At 48.6% G+C, this 13,966-nt stretch overlaps 1 protein-coding gene across 4 annotated transcripts in view; it reads right to left on the reverse strand.

The window, feature by feature from the left end:
• The window catches only part of EIF4G3 (eukaryotic translation initiation factor 4 gamma 3), a 155,679-nt gene that overhangs the window by 16,084 nt on the left and 125,629 nt on the right, over positions 1-13,966 (reverse strand). For all 4 annotated transcript variants that reach the window (XM_066334485.1, XM_066334487.1, XM_066334489.1 and 1 more), the window contains exons 16-24: positions 13,284-13,394; positions 9,447-9,617; positions 8,334-8,531; positions 7,324-7,470; positions 6,811-7,047; positions 4,665-4,769; positions 3,230-3,362; positions 2,158-2,252; positions 516-609 (exon numbers count right to left, since the gene is read on the reverse strand). In XM_066334485.1, coding sequence (XP_066190582.1) covers positions 516-609; positions 2,158-2,252; positions 3,230-3,362; positions 4,665-4,769; positions 6,811-7,047; positions 7,324-7,470; positions 8,334-8,531; positions 9,447-9,617; positions 13,284-13,394 — 1,291 coding nt within the window. The remainder of the gene's footprint in view (positions 1-515; positions 610-2,157; positions 2,253-3,229; positions 3,363-4,664; positions 4,770-6,810; positions 7,048-7,323; positions 7,471-8,333; positions 8,532-9,446; positions 9,618-13,283; positions 13,395-13,966) is intronic.

Genomic DNA, 13,966 nt, shown 5'->3' on the forward strand with positions numbered 1-13,966 from the left:
CTGATACCTCAGCATCACTGAGCAGTCCAGCCAGAGTGATGGGGATACAACTGCAGGGAAAGGCTGGTCCTGCCCCACTTCAACCCTTCTTGTCAGGAGGTCACACAGAGGGGAGGAGAGGAGGCAGAGAGCAGTCCTCACTGGGGGCTGCAGCTCCTCCTGAGGGGCAGCTCTGGTCTCTGCCCTATGATCAGGGACAGCACTGAGGGGGCAGCTGGAGCTGTGCCAGGGGAGGGTTTAGGCTGGAGATCAGGGAAAGGTTCTTCCCCAGAGGGTGCTGGGCACTGCCCAGGCTCCCCAGGGAATGGGCACGGCCCCAGAGCTCCAGGGGTGTTTGGACAGCACTGCCAGGGATGTCCAGGGTGGGATTGTTGGGGTGTCTGTGCAGGGCCAGGGGTTGGACTGGATGGTCCCTGTGGGTCCCTTCCAGCTGAGGACATTCCATGGTTCTGTGAACCTCATCTGAACCTGCTCTTTGGCAGCAAAGCCGAGGGTGAGGGTCCATAGTGACTTACCCATCTCACTTGCTTTGGCTCCACCGCTGCTGCCCTTCCCCCAGCTGCCCAACTGGGCTTTAGGCACAAGCTGAATCTTCTCATCTATTGTGGGCTGTAAAACACACCAGGATGTACAATTACAAGGGCAAATTGTACTGCTCAATAATAAATGGGAGGTTTTTTTGGCAATAATCCCAGTCTTGTGAACACCAAAATACACTTTACATATTTTTGGAAGACCAAACTGTGGCCAAAGACAGAGGACACAAACAACAAAGGGCATCATAAAGAGCCTCTTCCAAAGGTCAATGAGAGACATTCACAGTGAGCAGGAGCTTCTTTTTATTGAGAATTCTGAAGCTCAGAAAGAAGAAAAAGCTCAGTATATCTGTATTTGAAAGATGCTCAGTTTGTTATGCGTAAATCACTTTCACTGTCCATCAACTCTCCAGTCATTGCTTTGGGGGGATCTGCAGGGCACCAAACAATCCAGAGGGCAAAGGACGACCACAGGTCGCAGAACTTGGGAGGGAAGAAGTGGTGTCTGGCAAGAAGAGAACATTGATTTTACAATGTTCAGTGTAGAATTTATTGACAAGGAGGCTGTGACCTCGCAGATCTCAGGGGAGCTCCTCTCTCCTTCCAAAGCAACTGCTGTGGAACCAGCTCCATTTGTATGGAATAAAGGTGTAGGGCTTTTTCTAGGTGAGCTCCTTCCAGGCAGGAGGAAGCTGAACCTCTCCTGCTAATGAAGTTTTGGAGACTTGTTTTACAGCTTCCATAAGGAACAAACTGGATCTGCAGAAAGGTTGCAGTCTGTCCAGGTCCTGCTTTATAGCTCTCCAAGAATCCAGACAGAGTGTAAAAATTCAAGGTGAGTGACATTAAGTGGGACAAGGGAATATTTAGGAGTCAATGATTTATAAAAAGGCCAGACTTTTCCTTGGCAAGAAAACCCAGAGCTGTTCCAAAGTTTGGCAAAGGAGAAATCTTGCTCAGCCTGTAGCCTGGAAAACTGTCCCAAATCCACCATCTAATGGTGAAATAACAGGAAGATGCTCATGTGGAGCACGAACATGACAGTTTATCACACACTGGGGGATGCAGCAGTGCCACCAAGCCAAGAAACCTCTAAAAGCAGACACAGCTCTTCTCATTCTACTGGAGGGTCCTAAGTCTGGAGTGCTGCTGTTTGTGACACATCAAAGTCGATGTGGCCTCCCTATTTTACTGAAGAGCAGCATCAAAACAGGGTCTCAAGAACTCGAGGCAGCCAAGGATTTCCAGCAGGTGTTTGAGACCCCCAGCTGATGTGTTTGCGACCCATGGAACATGGGAGCTGTGCTGCATATCCATGTCACACAATACTCTGGCTCACATTTTCATCATTGAATAAAATGCAGATTTTCTCACTGTGAGAGCTTCTGGATTACTAAAAGGACACAGTGAACCTGAGAAAGAAAGTCTGCACACTCCTTTCCTTCAGGACAAAACAGGAACATCCAGAAGATAATGCAGCTTGATTTATACACAGTATTAACTCTTGAGTATTTAACATGTCCCAACCGCAAGTTTTGACCTGTACACACCATCCTGGTCCTTCCTGGATTAACAGATGTTTTATTGCCCTGTCCTGAAGGAGGCTTGTGCTGGCACCTACCTTGGTGATTTTAAGGAACTTGGTGGGGTCCAGCACTCTGCTGTTCTTTGCCCCCTGCACAGTGTTCCAGCCGCCTTCGTCGACCCGCGGGACACCTGAGGATGACAAACAGAGCCACCCTCAGCTTATTCTGCTGCTCTGACTGGCAGGGTCCTGCTCATCCTTCACACTGACATGACAAACCAGCCTGTATTCTCACAGAACAGCCTGGACATAACAGCTCTCACTCCTTTCAAGGACTGCTTTTGGAAGGGATGGTTCCTGGCTGGATTTCTCTGCATTCCTGTGGGTGCTGCATGTTCATGAGCTCTCAGAAGGAGCAGGTGAGATCCCTTCCCTTACCAGAGCTTCACTTACGCCAAAACTCCTGCAGCGCTTGGCTGGTCTGATATGGAGCCCCTCAGGCACTCCCAGGCTCCTTACCTTCTCCTGGCCACTTTTAGGATAATTAAAGTCTATATCTATTTTCTTTACACCCTGTTTTAAAAGCACTTTCATCTGACAATCCTTAGTTTACTTTCTCCTTGCCCTGCTCTGTTGCCAATCTTCATTTTCCCAGTCACTCCAAATTCATCTTCAGATAGTGCCCTGTGGGCCAGGAGCAGTTTAAGGTGACGCCAAGACACTCACTTGACAGAGAGTCAGCACCTCATGACTTTAACAACTAAAGACAACAAAGTTACTCCTGAACTGAGATGTGTTTCTCTTGAAATGAGACTCTGCAGTGCATGAGAATGGATGGTGTATCTGACTCCTCAGTAATAGCTTGTTAGAACAGATTTCTGGCAGCCTGTCACAAAATCAAACAGGGTTCATACAAACAGAACGTGAAGCACTGTTGGCCTGTGGCTGGTTATTTTCACCCCTGAGATTTGCCCCTGAAAATCCCCACAGCCAATCCATTGCAGATCTGTTCCTTTTCCAGCCTCTGCCGTATCAGGCCCCAATTCCCTTTGTTCATTACACTTAGGAAAAAAACCCCACAGATTTTTTTCCTTTTATGTGGGATTCCCTCTAAGGCTACTGGATGTGAAATGAGTGAAAAGAGCAGCCAACTTGGCTTTTACTTTACCTGGTCTCCTCTTGTCTTTGGTCATGAGTTGTTGCATCTTCCTCTGTTCTTCTTGCTCTTCAATCTTGGCTTCTTTATGGATCTGCTCGATGGTCTTGGGGCCCTGGTCTGCTCTCCGTGACACCCAGTTGCACTGGGGAAGAAGCAAAAAACCCAAACACGTACTCAGGGAAACTTCCAGGGGAGCATCAAAGATGGGGAATTTGAACACTGGGAGCAAGGCCTCATCCTCCCACCCTTGTCATGCCTTAGAGGGGCTGGATAAAATCCTGTGGAGCTGGGATACATTATGGACATGGTTATCCCAGCACCACAGAACAGAGCATTGTACTCAGGTACAGAGACTGCAGTGAAGATCTGACTGAATTTAGGACATGTGCATTCCCTGCTTCTCTTTCAAGGTTCAGAGGAAAGAGAAGAGCTGCTGTCACTCTCTGTTTATGACTGATACTTTGTGGGAGCCTTTCCTCTAAGCTAGAGGGAAAAATGAAACCTTGAAAATAAAAAAAGGCAAGAAGCGACTGATTTTAAGTGGAGACAGTGCTTTGCACTCCAGGAATGGTGATGGCTGACACAGGAATCCTGCAGAGAGGAGCAGCTGTCTCTCCAAAAACACTTTCCTTGCTTGATGTGTCTTTCCAGCCATGCAGTGCCCAGACACGTCCAGCCCTGGAATGACCTCACGGTCCCTTATCTTGCTGCAGCCTCATTTACAGGTCTTGGGGTAATTATCAACCTGCAGCCAAAATGGTGACTTCAGCCTCCACATAAGCCAAACCAGCTCCCCTGGGGAAGAAGGTCTGTTCCACCCATGGACACGTCTTCACCTGCACAGTGTGGGGACCCCCTGCACTGCATGTGCACTGACCACACCACCAGGACAACATGGAGACATTTCCTGGCTTTGAACAGCCAGACTTCGGGGAGAAGGGGAACAGATCTTCCCCTAACATCCCACTTGCACCGTGAATCCCTCCTTTTGCATGAGAGCTTATCCAGTCTGGATATGGAAGGGAACATAACAGACTGGCATGAGAGCTAGGTGTGTTCACATGGAGCAGAGAAGACCCCAGGGAAACCTTAGAACCCCTTCCAGGGCCTAAAGGGGCTCCAAGAGAGCTGTAGAGGGACTGGGGACAGGGGGGAATGGCTTCCCACTGCCAGAGGGCAGGGTCAGATGGGATACTGGGAAGAATTCTTCCCTCTGAGGGGGAAGAGGCCCTGGCATAGGCTGCCCACAGAAGCTGTGTCTGCCTCTGGATCCTCTGGAAGTGTCCAAGGTCAGGCTGGATGGAGCTTGGAGCAACCTGGGACAGTGGAAAGTGTCCCTGCCCATGGCAGGGGTGGAATGGGATGATCCTTAAGGTTCCTTACAAGCCAGATTAGTCTGGGCTTCTATGATTTCATGCTTTTACTCACTGGAGCTAGGACCTACCAGCCTTAGGTCTATTACATCCTGAAGCATGAACCGAATCCTTGAGGAGGTTTTCCTTTCTTTCACAATCTTCTCCATCTGATTAAAATACTGGTCCATGCGGGGCTAGACAAGAAAACCACAATGAGCACGTTGTGGAGAAAAATGAAAGCACTCCCTCAAGGGGCACCCAAGTTGGTCCTGCATTCCAGGATTTCTGTGCCAGAAACATCAGGGACACAGGGCTGCTCCCCAGGTGCTGGGTCTTCTATACTCCTCCAGGATGGATTTGAGGGTGCATAGGGCAGCATGTGCAGGAGATGAGGTGCACCTCTGGGTTTTTAACTACACAAATGATCTACACCCTCTGCATATACATAATAAACACTACATCGAAAAAAAATGTATCTCAATCTGAGCTTCCCCTTCTCAAATTAGCTGTGTGCTCACCTCAGCCCAAGAAAAACTAGCTCAGGAAACAAAATGGGTACAAAACCAGTCTAAGACACATCATTCCATGGTTTATCCCCGAGCTGAGCCAGGCCAGACTGAGCAGCAGCTCTGGGTCTCTCTGGAAGAACAGTTTAATGCGCTCAGCTATGGTAAAACACCCCACAAACTCCTCATCCAGAAAATCGTAATGTGGTGGAATCCCAATAGGTTCACACTAAGCCATGAATTGGGACTCGCAGAGAAGCTGTTGTTAGGTCCAAATTTGGCTCATCAAGCTCTAAAAGGCCTTTTTTTCAAAATAGCACCTCTGGTTGTTTCAAACAAGAGTTTCAGAGCAGTTTCCTACTGTGTTTCCCACTTGTCACTAAAAACCACCTAAACCCTTATCCTTGTAGTTAAACAAACAAACAAACAAACAAATCCATTAAAACTTGTGCCTGGCCTTGCCTTGGAAAGTTCCAGCTCTGGGAGCAAATATTTCCAAAGTTAGGGATGATGGGGAAATATTTCCAATGGACTTTGTTTGAAAGCTTTAATTAAACTATGATTAACAGTTCAGCTTCAATAAAAACACATAATATGTCTACTCCACTAAGAAGGATTCACTCAGTCTTGACAGAAATAACCTATTCCCAAAAACAGGACAGAGGGATCTGGAATTGCACCCTCACTCCATGCCCTGCCATGCCTCAGCTCAAGGGTGCAGAACCAGCAGAGCACCAAAATGTTGGCTTTTACAGTGCTCAAAAAGACCAAAACAGCATCCAGGCCTTGTCCAGCCTGACCTCAGCTTGGAAGGCAAACCTGTTTTTTTTTTCCCAAAGCACATGGAGAAACTGAATCCCATGCTGGTGCCGCGTTCGCAGCCTGAGATGTTTAGCCTGGGACTGCTGATAAACCATGTTATTGTGGTCAACTCTCAGAGAACAATCTGGGAAATTCCTTCCCCTTAAGGCTCAGGATTGATCCTCCATGATCCCTGAGATCCAGTGAGTGGAGAGGGAGCTCCCTGCTCGGGGCAGCTGAACACAATTAGCTCCGATTGATTCCAGAGCCCAGTCCCACTGATTCCTGGCAAAACCCTCCAGTTTTTCATCCCAAGCCTGGTTTTTGTGAAGGATCAGCAGACTGTCTGTGCCAAGAGAAGCTCCTGGAGTGTGCAATGCTCTGTGGTACAGATATATTTGCTGGAAAATGGGGAGGAGGATGCAGGAGTGCTGCAGATGCAGAGTGGCTGCCGCATCCCAGCACAACTAGAGACAAGGATGAGACAAAACACAGGCATTCCCGAGGTTTAGGTGGGCTTTGGACCGGGTGATGAAGGTGCTTTAGATTTAACCTGAACAATACATTTCATGGTAGCTTTTGTAGGTAACACAAACCCTCAACGGGAAATATTAATGTTTTGGGAACTACAAAGGAAGAGGGACATTTAACTTAGAAAAAGGTAAATGTTGTTCATTTCTGGGCTGTGTGTTTGGATAAAATCTTTAGAAATACCAACTGGAGAATACCATTGAAAATGATACAGGATCTATTACGGAGCAGGGAGCAAGGCCAGGTCATGATGAAACATCCACAGAGAAGTGGATGATTTCCTCATGCCATATGGAAATCCCTGAAGAAAAAACAAATCTTCAAATAAAAACGCTCCACACCCATTTTTCCAGCCCTGCCCAGAGAACCTCATCCCTAGCTACCATTCCTGCCCCACCTTGGCCTTCTCAAAGTCCAGGTCCTTGCCAATGGTCGTGAGCAGGCGGCAAAGGCACTCAAGGGACTCCTCGTCGTGGTTTTTCAGCAGCTTCACCACGCAGTCGTGCATGATGGCCTCCGTCAGCATCTTCAGTTTGAAAAGCTCGCCGATGAATTTTATATTCCCAATGGATCTCCGCCGGGCTTTGTCCTTGGCCTCTTCCAGCTCGTCATGGAGCCGTGTCTTCTCCTCTGGCTGTAAAACAGGAAAACAGCTCTGCAAAACCACGTTCCCAGTGCACAGAACTCTTTGAAAGATCCAGTTTAATGCTCACAGACACTGTTCACTCTTTTTTTCCTAAAGCCCAGAAAGACGCTGTGATAAACCCACTGTCAAGGCAAGTATTTTTTATTTTCCTCAGGCACAGTGACAGAATGCAACTCCAAAATCCCCCTCAAATCAACTGCCCTCTCAAAAGGAAATACATTTTTGAGGGAGCTCTGAGAACTTATGGAGAAAAACAGCACTTACAGTGGTGGCAGCTTCGAGTTCTTTCTGCTTCTTTTCAAAGACATCATCGTCAGCCTTGTCCTTTTCAAATTCCTTCTGGCAGCGATTTAACAGCAACTTACGGAAATTTACTGTGCTCCCAGGTTTGTCTGCCATGGGCACTTTCAGCTGGAGTGAGAAGGAAGAAAAACATCAGCAGAAATAAGGATAAACTTCAAAGAGGAGGGGTCATCCCTAACAATTTATTTTGCTCTTCATGTTGAGCTGCGTGGCTCCACAAGGCTGTGAAAGTTAAGCTCCACATCAGGATTTCCAGTGGAGTTTCACACTGCAGATGTAAAGTCACACTCCAAACTTGGCTGGACACTGCCTCCGCTCAGGGATGAATTACATTTCCATCCATAAGATCCCGAAAAAACACCCTCTGCTTACAAATACTCCTGTTCTGTGCTAAAAGTTTAAGCCATATTTCTTCACTGCAAGTCATGAAGGACCTGGGGAAAAGGGGGCTCTTTTGTCTCACATTCACCATCTGAGAATGATCTGTGCAATGCCTGGCTTATCTTGAGCTCCCTTGGAACTGACAGATACAGAAGGGTGGGGAGGCCCTGGTACAGGGTGCCCAAAGCAGCTGTTGTTGCCCCACCCCAGAAGCGTCCAAGGCCAGGTTGGACGAGGCTTGGAGCAACCTGGGAAAGTGGAAGTTGTCCCTGCCCATGGCAGGGGATGGAATGAGAAGAGCTTTAAGTTCCCTTTCCCACCTATACTATTCCATGCTTCTGTGATTCCATGAACTTCCCAAATAGAACTAATCTTGTGACCAGGTGGAACAAGGAATCCTCAATTCCCAACAACTGCTCCAAGCAAATCCCTCTGCCTTGGGCACGACCAACAAACCAATACTCCACATTAGTTATTCTTACTTACACTCAAATGAATATTTAACTCTGCTCTCTGCAGCTTCTGTCACTGCCCAAGAGCCCAGGCTGAGCCCTGCTCAGAGGAGTTCCCGTGCTGCGGGCGGCTCTTACCGTCACCAGGCACCGGCACATGTTGGCGTACGCCACAGAGAAGCTGGGCTCATCAATGGCCTTCTCAAAGACCAGGTCGATGACTCCCTTCAGCCTCTCCTCCGTGTCCACCGTCAGGTCTGTCACCTGCTTCATGAGCTGGTTGAACATCTGGGGCGTCAGCTTGTTCAAGATGCTTCGTACCTTGCGGAACAACTCCTGAATGACAGAAACACTGCAAGTTCAGGCACAAGTGGTGCAGGTGCATTTAAGGAATGAGCCAGGATGCTTCCCACGGGGGAATGGAGACATCCTGTAGGAATGTCTGGGAAGCTGAGTAACCCACCACACATTTCTGCACAGCCAGTTCTCTCTTGGCTAGCACAAGTCCAAGACTACAGGGCAGGAGTTTTGGAAACACCCAAGTGCTTTTATCAAGTGCAACAGAGACACAAAGACCTTCCTGTTAGAAACACTCTTCTTTATATTAGTTAAATCCATGAGATATAAATTAATTCACTTAAAGACACTCTATTTTTTTCCTATCCAGCATGATAATGAGGTCAATAATGCCACCACTAGCTCCAAGAACAAATTCCAGTGTCCTTCAAGACTATCCCAACTTTTCCTACAAATTACAAGGTTGACCACCAGATAAACATCTCCACCCAGAGCGAGTGCCCCACAGAGGAGAGGAGGGGGAGGACAGAGGGAGCTTTGGATGGCACTGTTGGGCTGGACAGGACCAACTGAGGGATTTCACAGAGGAACCACAGTCTTGCTGAGAACTCAGAGCAAAAATGTGGTCTAAAAGGAAATGAAACCCAAGTTCTGTGCTGGGAATGTAGGGCTCTTTGCTTTAGCATGGAGACAGAAATATTCCAGTAAAACAGCAGTAGGAAAGCAATGCTGGAAGAGAGATAGGAGGTTGTCTGGTGTTCTCTGCTTAATATACAGGACTGGCATTTAAACACTAGGTCAAGAAAAAACATGTAAGAAATACCATCAAGGTAGGGGAAAGCTGGGATTCCAACTGGAATTCACTGCCCCTTTTCACTGTTTCATACAAGAGGGAAGGCAAATTACCATTACCTGGTGCAGCTGCTGCACCTTCAGACCTGCTTACGCTCTCACCTGGGTTTTGACATTTTCTGGGTCTTCTGTTTGGTTTTCTCTCTTCAGGCTGGGCTTCCAGGCATTCTCTGCCTTCTTCAGGTGCACATCCTCCTTCACACACACAGTGATGATCTTCCTGGGCTCCCTCCTCTGGCCTGGCTGAGATCTCCTCGGTCCAACATTCAACAACTAGGACAAAAACATTCCTTGTTATATCCCACTTTAAGCTCATGCTGAATAACACACTCCAAGGCAAACGCCAACCCCTGCTGATGGCACCACTGACCACCAGCACTCTTGCTGGGACATGAGGAGTCCCTCCAACCCAATAGTGCTCCAGGCTGGTCACAGGGAATGTGGAGACACCAGACACATTTCTATGGGCAGCTTTTCCCAACAGAGAAAGAGGATGACTCTGCCTACACAACCCAGCAGTGCTCCAGGTGCTGCTACAGGGGGGCAGAACTGACCCTGACTGGCCAAAAGTGCCTCTTGGGAGTCAGAAACTTCATAACTGAGACATCACAGCAAGGTATGGAAGAATTCAGCCCTTACAGGTGTATTTCAAATATGCTATCCCAAGCACTTAGACAATGACAAATTAGCAGCTCTGCTAGAAATGTTAAGTTTTACTTGAGATTGCTTCAATAAAGCCATTTTGAGATGGGAATTGTGTAAAACACAGTGAAGGCTATCACTGCAGCTCCTGCACTCTAAAAATATGGACCCTAACAGACATGGGACAAACTCTGGGTGGTTTCACAGAAGAAAGGGAATCAGGTGCTTTGGAACTGCCTAAGCACCTCTGTTATCCTGTGTTCTGTGATGCTCCTCCCTAATAGGCACAAAACCTGCCACAGCCAGGGAGCTTTTCACCAGATGTATAAGTGGGAGGACACAAAACACCCTCAAACCTCTTTTTCATCATCTGGGGGCTTCTGATTAAGGACTAGGTGCTGTTGGGAGGTTGCTCTTCCCCCACGCTCTTTCACATTTCTGAACTCACTTATTACAAATGGCCAACCTCACGGTACAAATTAACGCAGCAAAACTCCATTATCAAACCCAGTACTTCCCACAGCAGTAATTAATCTGCTCAGCAGCCACTCATGGAAGACAGGCCATTTCAAAGACTGCTTTGTTCAACAAAGGGATTCAATGAGCATCAAAAAGGCCAGACCACTGCAGTTACTTGAAGAGCTTCAATGAATAGGAGGAAAGGGCTCTTGGCAGGTGCCTCTTATATCATACGTCAGCCACAAACCTGGGTTTGTGGTTACTGAAAGGCAAAACTTTTCTTAAAGGCAGAGGGAGTTGAACCACTTGCCTTTGACAAGGTTAATGTGTGCAAATTAACAGGATCACCAGCAGTGCTGGAGCTCTTGTTTTGGCTTCATTAGGGGACAACAGGAACAGAGGAAGATGTTGTCAGAAGACAATGACCACATGCAATGATCTGCTCCATGTGTCCAGCGATGCCTGGGAGAGGGCTCCAAAGGACAGGGTGTCACTGGGCTCCCCTCACCTTACAAAGACCCTGTTCACATCCCCTGCCATGCAGAGGTATAGCCCAGCAGATTATTCAAACTGCACGGGGCACAAGCCCCATGAATGCTATAATTCACAGAATCATTTACCTTGGAAAAGTTCTCCAAGATCATCAAGTCTAACCACTTGCAGAGTAACCGCACCAGCTGATCACTTGTGAGGAAACAAGAGTGAAACAGGGAGCCCTCAGGACATTTCTGTGTGTCAGATACCTTCCTAAAGCAGACAATGATCTCTCCCTATGTCCCCTCTCTGTTCCCACCCTGAGTCCTGACTGATACCAGCCTGGCACAGCAAGGCCTGACAGCAGCCCTGGCTTCACACACCACCTCTGATGTTACACAGTTCTGCCGCCCAGGCTCTGACCATGCTGCAGATGTGAAGAGAAGAGACTTCCCTCCAACCGAAAAACCAGACAAGGATGTAACAGAAAACTGACTGGCTGCAGCCACGTGTGCCTGAGCTCACCACATACCTCCTGCCTGCTGACAGCTCTGTAATCAGAGCCAGTCTGGAGTGTGCCCTGAAAACCAAACCTTTAAGCTCATTCCCCCCGGAACAGGGGAAAGCCAAGGAGAGGTGACCAGCAGCCACCTCATCTCCTGCAGAGAGGCAACTCTGAAGGACCTCCCAAACACGCCAAGCTGTAATGCATGGGGACAGAGTCACAGAGGCTGGCATTTCCTCAAGCATGGAACTTCTTTGGGCACGGGTCCATGCAAATGTTCCTTTTTAGCAAACACCCATCCCTGAAGGAGTTGACTCCCTCGGAGAGATGAGGGATGCACAGAGCATGTCACATGTCATCTCCTCATATCCAGCTGCCTTTGAGCCCAGACCTTTCAGGCATCAACACAAGAAAGACTTTTGTTGAGACTGTAAGTTTTTAATATCTGTGAATAAACTCAGTTCAAACTGTGTGATTAGGTTTTCCATCAGTGAACAGAAGCCTCCTTTGAAGATGTAATAAAATAATAGATGGATCTAACTTTTAAAAGGAATGGTCTAGGGGTCTGGGGTTTTTGGCTCCAGGTTTATACAGAAAGTTAAAGAGATGCCTGAGCTCAGGCCTGGCTTCCTGTAAATAATGATGGGTCTTGGGGCATGGGGCAATTACCAGGTGTTCCTGTACTAATCTGAATGACCTCTCTTCCAGAGGAAGATGTGGGAAAGGAAAGCAGGAAGACACAGGCACAAGACTCCTGCAGAGAAGCCAAAGACTCACAGCAGCATAGACTGACCTGGTGCTCCCACTCAGGCCACAAATCATGGAAATACTTTAGAAACCATCCAAGGAATTAAGGAAGTGCTTCTCCCTCTATAAGAGGCTTTGAATGCAGACAGTGACATTGATCTTCCATGGAGGGAGAGGTTGTCTTCCAGGAAGAAGAACGGAGGTGATTTCAGTTTCCATCACCTCTCAGGAAAGACAAAGCAAACGCATCCTGTGCAGGGACAGACCCGTCTGCTCCAGCCCACCATCTCTGACTTTCCACCTCCTCACCTGCCATGCTCACCTAACCCTGCCTACACCAAAGAGCCTCCCCAGCTGCATTCTGCTCCTGTGCAACTCCACCCCGGTGCCATCTGACCCAACACTGGTTAGTGCCAGAAACAGTCATAAAACACATTCAAGCAAAAAGACGGAAACAAAGACAAAAGCCAAGGAAGCGAAACAAAAGACTCTCAGCGTGCTGGAAGCAGTTAGCGCTGAGCTCTCCATGTTATTTGGGGCGAGGAAGAGGCAGTGGTTTGATGGTTCATGGCATGGCCTGTGAAGAGGTGGGATGGCTGGGGACAGGCAGCGCACACGCAGGGGTTGCCATGCGTCACGAGAGGGGAACGTCTGCTGGGGCTCAGAACCCTCTGATCCTACAACCGCCGGCGTCAAGGACAGGCTGGTTAAAACAGGTCACCTTCCAGCCCTCCTCCAGAACAAGGCAAGGAGAGGCTCTGCTCTGCAAAGGTGCAAATGTAAGATGTATGTTATGTGCTGAATGCTCCAAATGAACGGGGTAAGCGGGACTTACCTTTTCTCCCCCTTTCCACAGGTCTGCAAAGTGCAGACCCTCGCGGATCCCGCTCAGGCCAACGTCCCAGCATGCCCTCAGCTGGTGATGTCCCACCCACCACTGAAGACTGCCTAGAGGGGTACAATGCAAGTCTTGTTTCGGTTTTTTTAAACAAGGTTGCACCTTTTTGTAAAGTTTTCTGCCAGTCGTTCTTTATCAACAGTGGGTGTTGGGAAAAAAGGCAACTCTACAAAAAGGTGCAAAGTCTGGGGGGAGAGGGGGGGATTTGGCTTACCCCTATCGGCAGGTTCCTCAATGGTGGGTGAGACGAGACCAAGAGAGGGCATGCTGGGGGCCCACACCGAGCCAGGGAGGGCAATCCAGGGGTGCTCTGCACTTTGCAGGCCTGCAGAGAGACAAAGAGTGACAGCCGTGTTACCCAGATGCTTCAGGGCTCGGGACACTCAGGACATGACAGGAGAGGAGGCGCCACAGCGCAACCTGCATGTCCTGAACCCGGGAAGCACTGGCAACCTCACGAGGTTTTGTGGACCAGGTGGTGCTCCAAGAGAAACCGTAGCACCGAGGCAAGACCAAGACACAGATGTTCACCCTGTAACTGAGGCAACAGCCACGAGGCTGCTCCCAAACCAGAAACATTACATTGACCCAAAATCGCTGGGTCTGACTCCTGGAAACCTGCACACTTGGAAGTTGGGGTGATTCAGGGAACTCTTCTGGAACCAGCAGGTTTGAAAGCTCCATGATGGCTGTGTCGTTAGACACATCCAGATGGACACAGCAGAAGCATCTCGATAGCTGAAAATCAGTGATTGCCCCTAACGGCGGCAGCGTCCTCCTCCAGTGGCACTGATGGCGTAGCATGTGCTGGAGGCACCTGTGCCCCAGGAAAAGATATGGCAGAGGCACAAGTGAAGAAATCACAGAGGGATTTCAGAGTGTGGGCAAAGCCAGACA

The sequence above is a fragment of the Sylvia atricapilla genome, chromosome 22 (assembly GCF_009819655.1).
Source record: "Sylvia atricapilla isolate bSylAtr1 chromosome 22, bSylAtr1.pri, whole genome shotgun sequence".
Lineage (NCBI taxonomy): Eukaryota > Metazoa > Chordata > Aves > Passeriformes > Sylviidae > Sylvia > Sylvia atricapilla.